The sequence below is a fragment of the Lepidochelys olivacea genome, assembly GCF_965140295.1.
Source record: "Lepidochelys olivacea isolate rLepOli2 genome assembly, chromosome: 5".
Taxonomy (NCBI): Eukaryota; Metazoa; Chordata; order Testudines; family Cheloniidae; genus Lepidochelys; species Lepidochelys olivacea.
The window spans coordinates 110,302,767-110,316,498 of NC_140415.1; the positions used below are offsets into that span (position 1 = coordinate 110,302,767).

General features: G+C 38.9%; 1 protein-coding gene across 2 annotated transcripts in view; it reads right to left on the minus strand.

Moving 5' to 3' along the window:
• Positions 1-336: 336 nt before the first annotated feature.
• PSIP1 (PC4 and SRSF1 interacting protein 1) overlaps positions 337-13,732 on the minus strand; it is a 65,638-nt gene continuing 52,242 nt past the window's right edge. For both annotated transcript variants that reach the window (XM_084628109.1, XM_084628110.1), the window contains exons 14-17: positions 11,420-11,521; positions 10,921-11,140; positions 7,796-7,907; positions 337-1,145 (exon numbers count right to left, since the gene is read on the minus strand). In XM_084628109.1, coding sequence (XP_084484235.1) covers positions 1,082-1,145; positions 7,796-7,907; positions 10,921-11,140; positions 11,420-11,521 — 498 coding nt within the window. In that variant the 3' untranslated portion in view covers positions 337-1,081. The remainder of the gene's footprint in view (positions 1,146-7,795; positions 7,908-10,920; positions 11,141-11,419; positions 11,522-13,732) is intronic.

Consider the following 13,732-nt stretch of genomic DNA (forward strand, 5'->3'; position numbering starts at 1 on the left):
ATAAGACACAGGGAAGGTATGTTAATCTTTGTATTTCACGAAAAAAGGAGAGAAAAGGGGATATTTTCAAGGACACAAAGGAGAGTTCAATAGGAGTTGGGTGCTTTGTCCCCTTTGTGGCTTTGAAAGTCTTCCTTATAGTGTTTCCTTGATATAAAGAAACTTAGGTCTTGTAGCCTAAACTAATTCCAAGACAAACTCTTGGATCAATCTTCTTTCTTGTTCCTTTAGATTTTCAAAATTAGACCTGGGGTTGGCAATGATACTTCTGAATCATATGAACAGGTGTTAATTTAAGCAACTCCCAACACAAAAAAAATATGCACAGTCACTTGCTTCTGTATCCATTTAAATTCTTTACTTTTTATAAATTGTTCAAGACTATCTTTACTGATCTATGTGCATCAATAGGTACAATAGAAATATCAGGTCATTTTTTTTCCTAGTATGACATCTATAATACCAAAAACATACCACGGAAGGTCACATAGCATTATATATTGGCACAATGAGGTTGCAAGAACAAAACTAAACTTTTGTTTAAAAAAATGAGTAATTGAGTATACTTATACATTAACATTTTAATTGCTATAAAAATGCTGTCAACTCCTACAAAACACAGTGAAAAGACAAATCTGACAAACATCAGAGTTTTGAAAACTATGCACAAACAGGTCAGTATTTTAGGAAGAGAATAGGTTTATACAAATGAAGCAGTCTAGCAGTTTTAAAAAGTTGTTTATACTTTTTCCTGCTATTAACTAGACATTAACATACAGCAGTCAGATAAAAATATACTACAGCTCTAACTCCTGTGACATACAAGCATTTTTTCAGTTTCCTAAATGGACTTTCTTTTCACATTTGAACTGTGTATAGCCTGTATAATACTGGACAAAACTACCAGCAAGAATGTTTAAATACTTTTAAAACCAAGGTTAAAGGGGACTTTTATTCCACAAAATTTTTAACATTAAAATACTATGCTTATAAAATTATTTAAAACTTTCAGCAGTCTGCATTTGAAATCCAAAACTTAAACAATCCTCTTATTTATACTTTAAAAAAAATTCCAGTGGTATCATTTATTTTCAGAGGAAGAGTCCTTTGATGTTTTTTCAAGCTCTCTTTCTTCATCAGATGTTCTAGAGAAATAATAAAGCAGAAAGAGGTTAATACTCCCCTCACGCCAAACGTGAAGTTCCCTATGCAATAAGTAAAGATTACTAGACCCAGAGTAGTTTTATAGACTAAAAGCCTCAATGTTATTCACCCTTCCCAGCTAGTCATGCTCATTTAGTAACTAATCCTCTTTGAACAATTTGCTAATAGACCTTGAGACTTCTCTCGTGTGAACACGTTAAAGTAATGTGATGCATCATAAATTACTAGTTGTAACTTAATATTGTTCCAGTGCACTAATTATTCAACATGTGTCCAGATTTTTTACAAGATATTTTAGTTAAATGGTAAGCATGCCTATTAAGTCAAACAGAAAGGAGGGGGAGGGGGGAAAAGGGTCCTTCTTAACCTGTCCCTATTGAACATATCTGGGAAAGATGTAACTCTCCACTGTTTTCTCAAGCTATTATAATACATCTTCAAAAGTTATGAAAATACAGATTTTTCTAGCTAGCAGATGGGTTAAAGATGCATCTGTGATTACTTTGTGCAGTAGTACAGAACTGTTTACATGAGCACTATTGTCCATTAGACTGCAGTGTAAATTTAGAAACAAGTTTATGGACTGTTTGCTCAGATAACCTTAGGGTGTTTTGTATAAAAGAATGAGGAAATAAAACATATGAATACAGTAAACCAGGTGAATAGAAACAGATTAGTAAAGGAGGTTAATGTAAATGTTAAGTGATATGGTGCATAACACAATTCATTCAGCTATATTATTGTGAAAAAACTGACAGTAAGAAAATTTCACTTCACAGCTGGAGACGCAGCCTATTTGGTTGACAAGATTGTATTGCATAAGTTTAAGGCTGGTTTTAAGACATCTAACCTGGGAATGTCAGTTTTATCATGGAAAAGAATCAAGTTTGTAGTCTAAGGGCTTCTCTACACGAGAAAGTTGTGCCAATTTAACAAAAGTTGTGAATTTAAGAACTGATTTAGTCTAATTCTAATCCTAAACTGATGCAAATGGATGTGTAGACTCTTATTTTGGTTTAAACCAGGCTTATTTCAGTTTAGCATAAATTGTTTGGGAACAGGCTTAAAGCAAAATCAAAATAAGTTGTTCCAGTTGCTCTTATTTCTTACAAGTATCCACACATGGGTTTGCACTGGTTTAACTAAATCAGCTAAAAATTAGAAATTGTTATCTTCTTAACTTGAATGTGTGTAGATAAGGCAAAGATCTCCCTCTGCTAACCACAGTTTACAAAGTTTCAGCCAACACTCCCAGGATAACCAGTTTAATTCCTCTTCTCTACTCCTTACTTTTTTTTCTTTCATCAATGGGAATGCAGGTGTGTGCTGAAATAGTCATTCCACTCTTACGGGACTCTTCCCATATATTACAGAGAGATACAGAAAACATGAGAACCATGTGAAACTCAAATGCCAAGAGCTAAGAATATACATTCGAGAAAGTTAGCTTATTTTTACAAGCAGATACTTGCTTTCTCTCGTTTGAGTTTTAAAAAGGGACATTAGTGAAATATTAAAACTGCACCAACAAGTTTAAGTGCAAATGCCAAATAGCAAGGATAAGAAACTGTTACTTACCTAAAGGTAACTGTGGTTCTTCCACATGTGTTGGACATATATATTCCATTGTTGGTACACAGGTGCCCAATGAACTCAAGTTCAGATTCTTCTGGCCAGCAGTGTCCATTGGAGGGTGGGGCCTCCAAAGTATCCTTATTTCTTCAAAGGCATAAAGGGCAGGGCCAACCACCCCTTAGTTCCTTCACCAATACCAAAGCCAGGTGTTAGACTCCGAAGTAGCAGGGAAGGGACGCCAGTCATGGAATATATATGGAAAATACATCTCAAAGAACCACAGTTACTGCAAGGTTAGTAACAGTTTTTTCTTCTTCTTCGAGTGTTTGTGCATACGTATTCTACTGTTGGTGGCACTTAAACAGTGACCTAGCTTACAGGAGGAGGGTGCTAGGAGTCTACCTTAATAGTTGTAGGACAGACCTATCAAAATTAGCTTCAGATATTGATGCTTCCACTATGGTGAAACGCTGGGGCAAACATGTCCACTCAACCCCAAGTAGGTGCCCTACATATCTCCAGCATGGAACATTTCTCAAAAAAGCAAAATAGAATGAGCTGGGTCTACACTGGTCAATTCATAGCATATCTTAAGAAAAGGAGAAATTCAATCTCTGTTGAAATTGCCTGGTCTTTCACCCTGTCTCTATAGGCTGTGAACAGTCTCAGTACACTGTAATTGACTTGGTTATATCTATGAAGAAAGAGCACCCGTAGAACATTTAGGGTGTGAAGCTTAGTCTTGCCTTTGTCTGAAAGTAGTTTTAGGAAAAAGCACATATGGGTGTATAACCCAATTTAAAAGAAATGCAGAGATTACTTTCAGTAAAATCTTAAGACACCATGTCTTAAATGAGAAGACCTACATGGAGGCCCTGCCACTAGCACTTGCATTTCTCCTATCTTTCTGGTCGATGTCATTACCTCTAGCAAGGCTGTTCTGATGGAACGATGAAATAGGAACATGCAGTTAAATAGCTAGAAAGGTGGGCCATTAACCCTGTCAATACAAATATTTAAATCCCAAGAAGATGGAGGTTCTTTAATTTGGAGATATACTTTTACAAGGCCTTTTAGGAATCCGGCCACCATAAGTGTGAAGGTATGTAGTACCCCTAAATTTGAGGTAGTGGGAATTGCCCACTTGATGTCTCAGATACCTTCTATGGCAAAGGTGAATTGCTATATGGAAAATATGGTCTTGGAAGTAGAGAGCTGTGTGTCAGTCATGTGGATCTAAGGTTGGGACTAATGATACTGGAGTCACCATCTGAACTTCAGCTTGCAAATGAAAGTGTTCAGCTGTCTCAAGTCCAGAACAGGATTACACCACCCGCCTTCTTTTTTGGAAACAGAAAATAAGTAAAACCCCTTTCCCCTATGATCTTGAGGAACTACTCTACTGCTCTGAGATTCAGAAGTGATTCCATCTCCTGAAGTAGCATACTTTCAGGAGAGGGGATGGAGATCTGGAACTGAATGCATTAGACCATCTCCACAATTTCCAGGATGTCATGATCCGTAATGGTGGTGCTCCAGATCCTCCCCAAAATTTAAAAACATGATTCCCAAATGGAGAGGATACAATAGGAGGATCCTACAGAATTTTTACGTTGCTCCCATCAAGAAATCATATCTGCTTCCTTGAGGACAATGAGGGCTGATAAGCAACAGGGTGGTGAATAAAGTTGACTTCTGTCTAGGGAATTTTTGGCACTTCTTAAGTAGATCAGGTTGCCTGTATTCGGTGTAAAAATATTGACTTTGCTGTGCTTGAGGCTTGAGATACTTACCCTTGGTCTACTTTCCTGCACCAAAGAATCTCAACATAGCATGGGAGTTCTTCAGAGAGTGTAAGGCCTCAGTTGTTTTAGCACTGAAAAGCTCACATCTCTCAAGAAGATCCGCAGTTGTAATTTGTTCTTTAGAAATCCCTGGTGACTGGAGTCATGACGACTTCCTCATATCAACTGAGAATTTCTAGATCTATGGCTGTATCTGCAGCATCAAGGGCTGCTTGGAAGAATTTATGCACCTTTGCCTATCAGCAACAAACTCCTCCAAATTGTGTTGAGGAAGTTTGTCTGCAAAAGCAGATATGCAGTCCCAATTAAAATAATCATATTTCACCAGCATGACCTGGTAAATTGGAAATTCTAATTTGGAGATGATGTAGAATAGTTTTTACATCCAAGTAAATCTTTTTTTTTTTTGAGGGGGGGAAAGAGTTCTTGTCTTTTGATTGGCTCTGTCCTGATCTCTCATACACCGTAGTAAATCACTTAAGACCTGGGTGTGGAACAAATATAAAAAGAAGTCTCGAAACCCTCTGAAGGCACTTGGTAGTGACATTCTGCTCTCTTTGATGTTGCAGGCATCTGCCAGAGCAACTTAGCCAGCTCTAAAACAGTTTAATTGAGGAGCATTTCAAGAATTACTAGTACCCAGAGTCACAGGATGTCCAGGAACTTGTGTGGTTTTTTTTACTGGACCACCTCAGCTGAAATTGTCAGAGTGTCAGCCATTCTGTGTAACAAGTGTGGAATATGTTGTAACCATCTGGGGTTGAGGTAAAGGAACCACCTCATCCAGGGATGACAAATGAGCTGGAACAGGATGGTCCTCTGCTTGTGACTACTAATCAGAGCTGTAACTAGTCTGTTCAGCAGGCTGTAAGGCTCTCAAGTGAGGTGAAGGGGGATCTAGCCCTAGATTCGGATGCAGACACTGGCGTTCTAGCATGATAGATTCCCCAGAGAGTCCAATAAGGCCAACGAGGAGGATACTAGGGAGTACTATCTCTTCTACAGCTTCTAGGTTTACGGTAATAAGACAGCTCTTGACGCTCTCTTTATCAAGTGTATACTGGCCTGAATACCTATACCCCATGGAATTAGCCAATGAAACTTCCCTTCGATCCTGAGGAGAAGCAACTGTACCAGCTAGGCTACAGGCAGCACCCCCAGACTCTGCTCTGGTCAGTATTGCTGACACACTCAATAGTGGTGTAGGAGCAGCAGTCAGAACCAGAGAGACACCTTCATGACTGCTAATAGTGGGGAGCCCAGTACTGAAGAAACATGTACAGGCCTTTGGTACCAAATACACTGGTACAAGGCAGACAACTACATGTCAGAACCAAGGTAGACGGTACTGTAGACATCAGTACTAGAGGCTTCATCCTAAGAGGTCAGTACTAGGTATTTTATGCAGTACCGAGGAAGCTGGTCAAAGGCACAGTGACCAGTGCCTGACTGGGTGCCAGAGACACCTTTTTTAGGCCTCATGCTACCCTTTTTGTCTGAGGCTTGAGAGGGGGATCTGGTGAAGGATCCCTAAATCTCCTCTTTCTGTGAAGTTGGCGCTCCTTCTTCCCCCTGGCCTTGGAGATTTTGCCAAGCATCTTTAGAAACACGAACTTCAGCTCCACGCATAGAGGAGCCATCAGGAGAATTTTTAGATGACAAGTGCTCAAAAGTTTCTGACTCAGGCATCCCAGACTCTGATGAGGGATTCCTTAACTTCACTCAAAGGAACAATTTCAAACAAGACTATCTCCCCAGTTCTCTGGGTTCTTTTAGAAAAACATTTACAGATGACATCATTCTGTAAAGTGCCCCTTATCCAGACTCAACAAGCATCTGGTATGCCACAACTGAGAGGCATTACAACCCCACACAAAAGGCAATTTTTAAAGCCTGGAGATTTGCATTCAGTCATAATGACCAATTCCCAGTATTAGTGCTAACTCTTAGGCAAAAAAACAAACAAGTGAGTCTTCTTCTGAAGAAAGAAAAACTATCAAACAAAACCTCTAGCACTAGTCCTAAAGCCAAACTAATGACCAAGCACCTTACTCTCTACAACTATTTACATAAGAAGAAGCTGCATAGGAAGCAAAGGTTTCCTGCCTCTACAAATTTAAACTTATAGCCGCAGGCAATGAAATGGAAATGAGGAGCACAAGACACTCAGGTCACAGGCACGGCCCCCCAACATGAGTCACTAAAAGAATATGAACTCAAGTGCACTGGGCACATTCACCACTAGCAGAACATAGTATATGGACAAGCACCCGAAGGAGGAGGTTTCAGCAAACAAGTGATTTAAAGTTTCTTTCATCTTTTAAAACCCCATAATATAGCCAGTCTACTCCCCGCACACAAGGTACTGCTGTCCCAGCACACAACATACTGCTGCCATCCTTGTCTATATGGCACCACATTGACAGACAATGTTGTGGAGGAGGTTTGGAGTGATATGTATTAATTATTTTCCACCTAAGTGATTTTACAAAGCTTTCCTTTTAAATATTTAGACCATTAAGGAACACAAACAAGCAGAAAACAGCTTGATCAGAACACAACACCTGAACCTCTCAAAACATTTAATAAATCTGCCCCCCTTCACCACAGTATTTTGAGATTTCATAGTAAAACAGTTTGAATAAACTGATTGTATTTTGAGAATTTTATAATTAAAATTCGCAATTTAACATGTTTATTAATCAGTGGATGTTACATGAATTACAGATATTTTGTAAAAAAGTTTGATGGTAGAAATACAGCAGTTTCACATCATTTTCTATGTCATATTTTCCCCTTAACCTGGGCTGCCTTTGCTTCCAAATTTAAAACAGTTTCCACCTGTGGTTGTATTAGACAGTCTGAAATCTAGTAAATCAGGACTGTTTATTGCAGTGTCGTTTTCACACCTGAAACTCTGAAATGGTCTGTCCTCTACCATTACTTTTTGTAAAATCAGCCCCTGACCTTCTAGAGTAAGAAATATCAAAGTAAGAGTCTGAAGCATTTATTTTTATCCTACAGTTTTTTCCTCACTTTTAGTTTGAACGTTGAGACAAATATTGACTTGGCATTGTTTTTCCCTACAATCCTTAGGAAAAACCTTGTAAAATATCAGTCAAGTACCCAAAACATGACTAAAGTAGTAACTTAACAATATTGCTAAGTTTTATTACTCTTTTTTTAAAAAAGCCTTCTAAAACAGAGGAACAAGTATAATTCATTGTTACAAAGATTAAAACTACCCTCACTTTTTCTTAGTGCCAACTTCATGCTTGTCTCTTTTTTCTTCAGTGCTGTCTCCATTATGGTGTGACTGGTTACTGTCTTGAGCATCAGGCCCTCCATTCAGTATCTTTGAACCTTTGAAATTACAAAGCAAAAAAGACTCTACAATGTTGGCATAGTGCATTAAGTAGGCAAAAAGCAAAACTAAGCTACCACAGGATCCTTTTGTGGCGAGTATCAACTTCCGTGTTGTACAAGTTTGTCACACTTAGTCCTGAAACTTTAAACTGAAATAGTATCTAAAAAGCAAAAGCTGGTATTGTGACATTTTTCGTTAGGTTTTGGCCTATTTTATATACCCAATTCAGCCTCATAACTTCCTTGAATATTTAAATAAAAACCGCAAGCATTCCCCATTTTATAAAGAATATCTAAAATATCATAAACATTAAGTATTGTGACAAATTGCTGGCACTACTTTGATGAGTCTCACGCTCTCTCTTCTTGGGGAGGTTTCAGGGCACCGTTTCTTGCCCCTGAACTGGGGTATTAACTGCCCCACTAGTGTCCTAGAGGAGGGGCGTGGAGAGGGAGGGACCCAGGCCCGCCCTCTACTCCAGGTCCCAGCATAGGGCCCTAGGGATAGCGGTAAACCACTTGAACTCGCCGTTCCTTCCCCTGGGCTACTTCCCTCTCCTGCCCTTCAGCTTGTGGGGCTTCCTGCCCTCCCTCTGCACAAACCAGGTGTCCCTTTACCTAGGGTCTTGGTCTTCTTAGCCCACCGCAGCACTTCTCCAAACACTCCTCTGCTTCCCTCCAAACTGCTCTCTGCTCCCCTCCAAACTGCTCTCTGCTCCAACATCAATCCACACTGCTTCAACTCCTCCAAACTGCTCTCTGCTCCAACACCAATCCACTCTGCTTCAACTCCTTTCCTTGTCTGATTGAAGCAGGGGGGTTTTATCAGGTGACTGGCTTCAGGTGCTCTAACCGGCTTCAGGTGCTTTAATTAATCTATAGTAAACTTTCTTCCCTCTACAGGGAATAAGGCTCCGTTCTAACACTCTCCTGCTGCCCTCTGGCAATGCTGTATCACAGTATAAAAATTATTGCTAAAAACTACTGCTTTCATGGTAATCTTTGTTCTTGTCCTTCACAACACACATTCCCAAACAAAAACTCAAGGAGGTTTGGAAAAGTCTCTAAGTTCAGAAGTACTAGGTTTACAAAAGTTACGTTGGAAATATCAAGAGAACAATGTGAAGAGAACAATCTTATTGGTTTTGGCCAGACTGGAGATACCAAGGACAACTATTTTTACTACGGAATTGCAGTAGGCTCCCTCTCCACTTGAAAGGGAGGACAGTTTCTACAGGAGGGACAGGTATGTGGAGAGGCTGCAGTGAGGAAGAAGAGTATGACGCTGATTTACTGATGAAATTTCAAATATTATTAAATTGTGTCAGCCTGAGAATTCTCTAAATAGTCTGTTGCTCCAGTATTTTGCTGGAAATTATGAGAAAGCAGAAATAAAAAGGTAAGCATGATAAAGAAACCAAGTACTGCTTTAGTGTTCATTATTAGGATTGGTGGCCTAAACAGTGAGAATGTTAAGTACCACCTGTGACTGGGTCAAATGGTATTGACACTACCTACTAATGAGAAAGATGGACATCTGTTCCAAAAGTTTTGCCGCAATCTGACTAAGTGGACAGTATCAACCTAGTTGGTATTACTGAACTGGGGGGTGGGTGGGAGGTAGGGGGAGAGAAACGGGACGGACGACAACACAACACATGACCCTATGACACACCCTGGAAGCCGCCTTTTTGAATAAATTCCTGGTATCAGCTTGCTTACTTGTCTTCTTCCTCTTTTGCATAAAAGTAGAATGTGCAATCCTCCTGGGCAGTATGTTAGTCCCGGTTATTAGACTGAAGATTTGTATTGGGAGATGTCAGTAATGCCGGTTAATAGAGCTTTCCAGCTGATAAAGTGCCGAACAACACAGCTTTTACTGTATTGTACACAATAGTTTCCTAATCAAAAAAGTGTTGAATCCGACATGGGGGAATTCTGTATTAGATCTTATTTTGAGGGATAAAAAAGAATTGATCACACAATTAAAAATTAGTGGTGGCTTAGGTACAAGTTATCATGACTTGATTGTACTTTTTTGCGTGTGCCCAGAATAAAGTCCAAACCAGTAGTAAACGTAACTGGTGCTTTAAAATGGCCAATGGCTCAAAGCTGAAAACAATTATGAGCCAAATCAGTTAGGAGAAAGAATTTAAATGGTAAAATGTGAATAATAACTGGGAACTGCTGAAGAACATTTACTACATGCTCAAAAAGCAACAATCCCAATATCAAGAAGGAAGTTTAAAAACAACATGGCTTAGAGAGAAAGTGAAAGCAAATTTTCACACACCCACTCACCTACCCCCTGCTCCACATGGAAGAAAGGGGAAGTTAATAGTATGGATATAAATCAGAAGTTAGATATTTATTTTCTACAATTCCTCTCTATGCCCAGCAAATTTAAAGAAAATAAGGAATATTTGAAATATATTAGGAACAAAACGAATTCTAACAATAATATTGGCCCATTACTAGATGGAACTGGCAGAATTGTCCATAACAATGCAGAAAAAGTAGAAGCGTGCAATAAATATTACTGTTCTGTATTTGGGAAAGAGCCAGATGATGTAATCATATCATCATGATGATGAAATACTTTCCATTTCACTAGTAACTTAGAACATTAAACAAGCTATTAAAGCTAGACATTTTTAATTCAGCAGGTCCAGATACCTGCATCCCAGAGTTTTGAAAGTGCTGGCTGCTGGTAGATTTTCACTAAGTATTGGAATACCAGGGAAGTTCCAGAGGACTGGAAGAAATCTACTGAGCCAAAATTTAAAAAGGGTAAATGGGATGACCTGGCTAATTATAGATCTGTCAGCAATCCTGGGCTAATGGATTAATATGGGACTTGATTAATAAAAGAGTTAAAGAAGGGAAATATTAATTAATGCCAATCAACATGGGTTTATGGAAAATAGAAACTATTTCCATGTACCAGTTGACTGTCTAGGGTAATGTAGTTAAGCTGTCCAGGGGGAAGTTTGAGGACACCACCACATACCTGTTTGCTCTTTTTCTTTTTCCATTTTCTTGTTTTGTCCTTTCTTCCACTGTTCTTTGGTTTTATTTGCTTCCTCATGCTGTTTTTGCTCAGCAAGTGATTTATTCAGCACTTGTGAGAGGACAGAATCTCCTTCCCCAACCAGAAACATGGTCTTGAACTTGTTGTACAGCATAGTGGATTTCTCCATGATAACCTGGCTAACTTTGAACTTCCGTATCTGAAGATACATGCGTAAGATGTAACATACTTGTGCACATCCTATATTTAAATATTTTTAAACAAATATTTGCTCATCCTTCATATTAAACTAAGTGCAATTAAAATGCTTAACCCACTAACTATAATCAAACTTCTAAAGAAACAAAACAGGAACTTTCACAAGGTCCAATGAATTGAATCCGCTTAAATGATAACTCAAAAGGACAGACAATACATTATACTTTCAGGATAAAGATGCAATATATTATGCTGCTTAGGATGAAGTTGCAAACCTTACTTTCTTTAGTGTCAAGATCATCTCTGTGTGCTTTTGAGCTTGTTGCATTGTGACCTGAAGCGAAGAAAGCTCATCTAGGGCCTCAATACATCTATTCACATCCTGTTAAACAAGAAGCCAATTTCAAGTGTCAACTTGAACTTAACTTTAGCTTTTTATTTTTTGTTTAAAATGTATAAGCCTTGGTTTCTGATATTACTTATCCGCAGTACTAGAATATATATACACAGAATATTAGTTACTGTCTTATCAGTAGATTGGAATTTATAACAAGGTACATAAATGCAAACTCCTTAACTTTGTATACTCAAAAAAAAATGTACAAATGAGAAAATTAATGTTTGACACAAACTAAATTCCAAACTTTTCCCACCAAAGAGTACTTCACACGTTCATAGTACAAGAACGTATAGTAAAGTCTAACTCAAACTTAACCACTTGTTTCAACACAAAGCAGTTCGTGTCTCAAATAGAACTTTTTAGGAAAAAAAGTTAGATGTATCTTGGTACTATGAAAGTACTAAAATCAAAACTTCACCCTATACTTCTGTTGCTTCCATGAATGTAATACTTCAATGCCTAAGTATGAAAATTTTGACCTAAAGTTTCTCCCCAAGTTCAGCTTGTACTAAAGCTTCCCTGCAGGATCCCTGTGTCAGCCCTTTGTTTCCTTTTCCTCAGAGAGACACTCCAACATTTTATATCTGGGTTAGAACTAACAAGATCCATCTGCCAGCATAAGTTATTGATAATATTCTGCATCTTAATGCAGACTCTTAGCACCTGTGCTGAGGGTGAAGAGTCTATTACGGGCTACTCCATGTTATGGAGAAGGGATTCACCTCCCAGGTGAGTGTCCAAACGTATTAGGGCTATAGGATAGTCTTGGGTGGGTCTTTCTCAATCTCTCTCTGTTGAAGCCACCCACTTCGTATGAATTACTTGAATAGTCAATGGAGGAAGGGAGAGAAAGAAGAAAAGAATGGATTTATCGCCTGTTGGTTAGGGCACTCAGACAGGAGTTCATGTCCCTACTCCAATGAACTATATGATCAAACAGCTTCAACAGACTGAGAAAGAGCCACACTAGAATAGCCCACGGGATAGGGCACTCTCCTGCAATGTGGGTGACCACTGCATTCTCTAGCCATTTTGTGACTAGCACCTAAGCTCCCCCCCAAAAAATAGTGCGTGCCAAAAGTATTCAGCAAATTCACATCAGTCGAAACTGCATTTTTTGGCAAATAAGCTATCTATCCAAAAACTTCTGTCCAGCTCTAGCTGGGAGGGAAAAAGTCAGGACTATTGTCTCTGCACAATATACTATATTTCCCCATGTTTGCTTAACGATAAACATGATCAGTTAGATTATTATTATTCTACAATCAACTTTCCTTGTCCTGATAAGAACATTGCCACAAAAAAGGTTAAGAAAAAAGCCAGTTCAAGTTTAACTCAATAATAAAAAGTCTCTGAAAATGTTGAATATTTTTTATTGATTTGGAGTCAAGTCAATCGTCTGCAGAATAAACCAAAGACTTAGATTTTCTAGAACTGGACATATTTTTTATAAACCTAGTATCAGTGGAAGTATTTTAATTATTTTTATCTCAGTTTCAATTAAAAATAGTTACTTACCTTCTTGTAACTGTTGTTCTTCGAGATGTGTTGCATATGTCCATTACAACTGTAGACCATGTGTGTGTCCAGTGTACTTGTGCTGTGGAGTTTTCTTAACAGTACCATGGGTGCAGCTTGGCCCACCTCCTGGCTCCTCCTGCACAGAATGCGGGCGCAGCTGCTCTGCCCTTCCTTTAGTTCCTTTGCAAGGAAGCCAATGATAGACTCCATCAGGGAAGAACGGCAGATCATGTAATGGACATATGCAATGTATCTTGAACAGTTATGAGAAGGTGTGTAACCATTTTTCTTCGAGTGCTTGCATATGTCCATTACACTGTAGGTGACTCCCAAGCTGGTAACCCCAGGTTATGGGGTTTAAAGTCTCATCAGAAGATGGACCACAGAACTGCTTTTCCTACATTTGCATCCTCCCATGATGCAGTGGGCAACCGTATGTCCGGTTAACGTATGAATGGAAGACCACATCAGTGCCTTCCATACGTCCACAATAGGGACATGTGCCACAAATGTTGCTGAGACTGAAAGCACTCTGGTTGAGCATGCTGTCAGCTTGTCTAGAGGTGCTACACCTTTGGCAGTATAATATATAGCAATGAGGCTGCTGATCCATTTTGAGAGTCTCTGTGTTGTTACTGATTTGCTCTGCAAATGAAACAAAAAGCTGTGAAG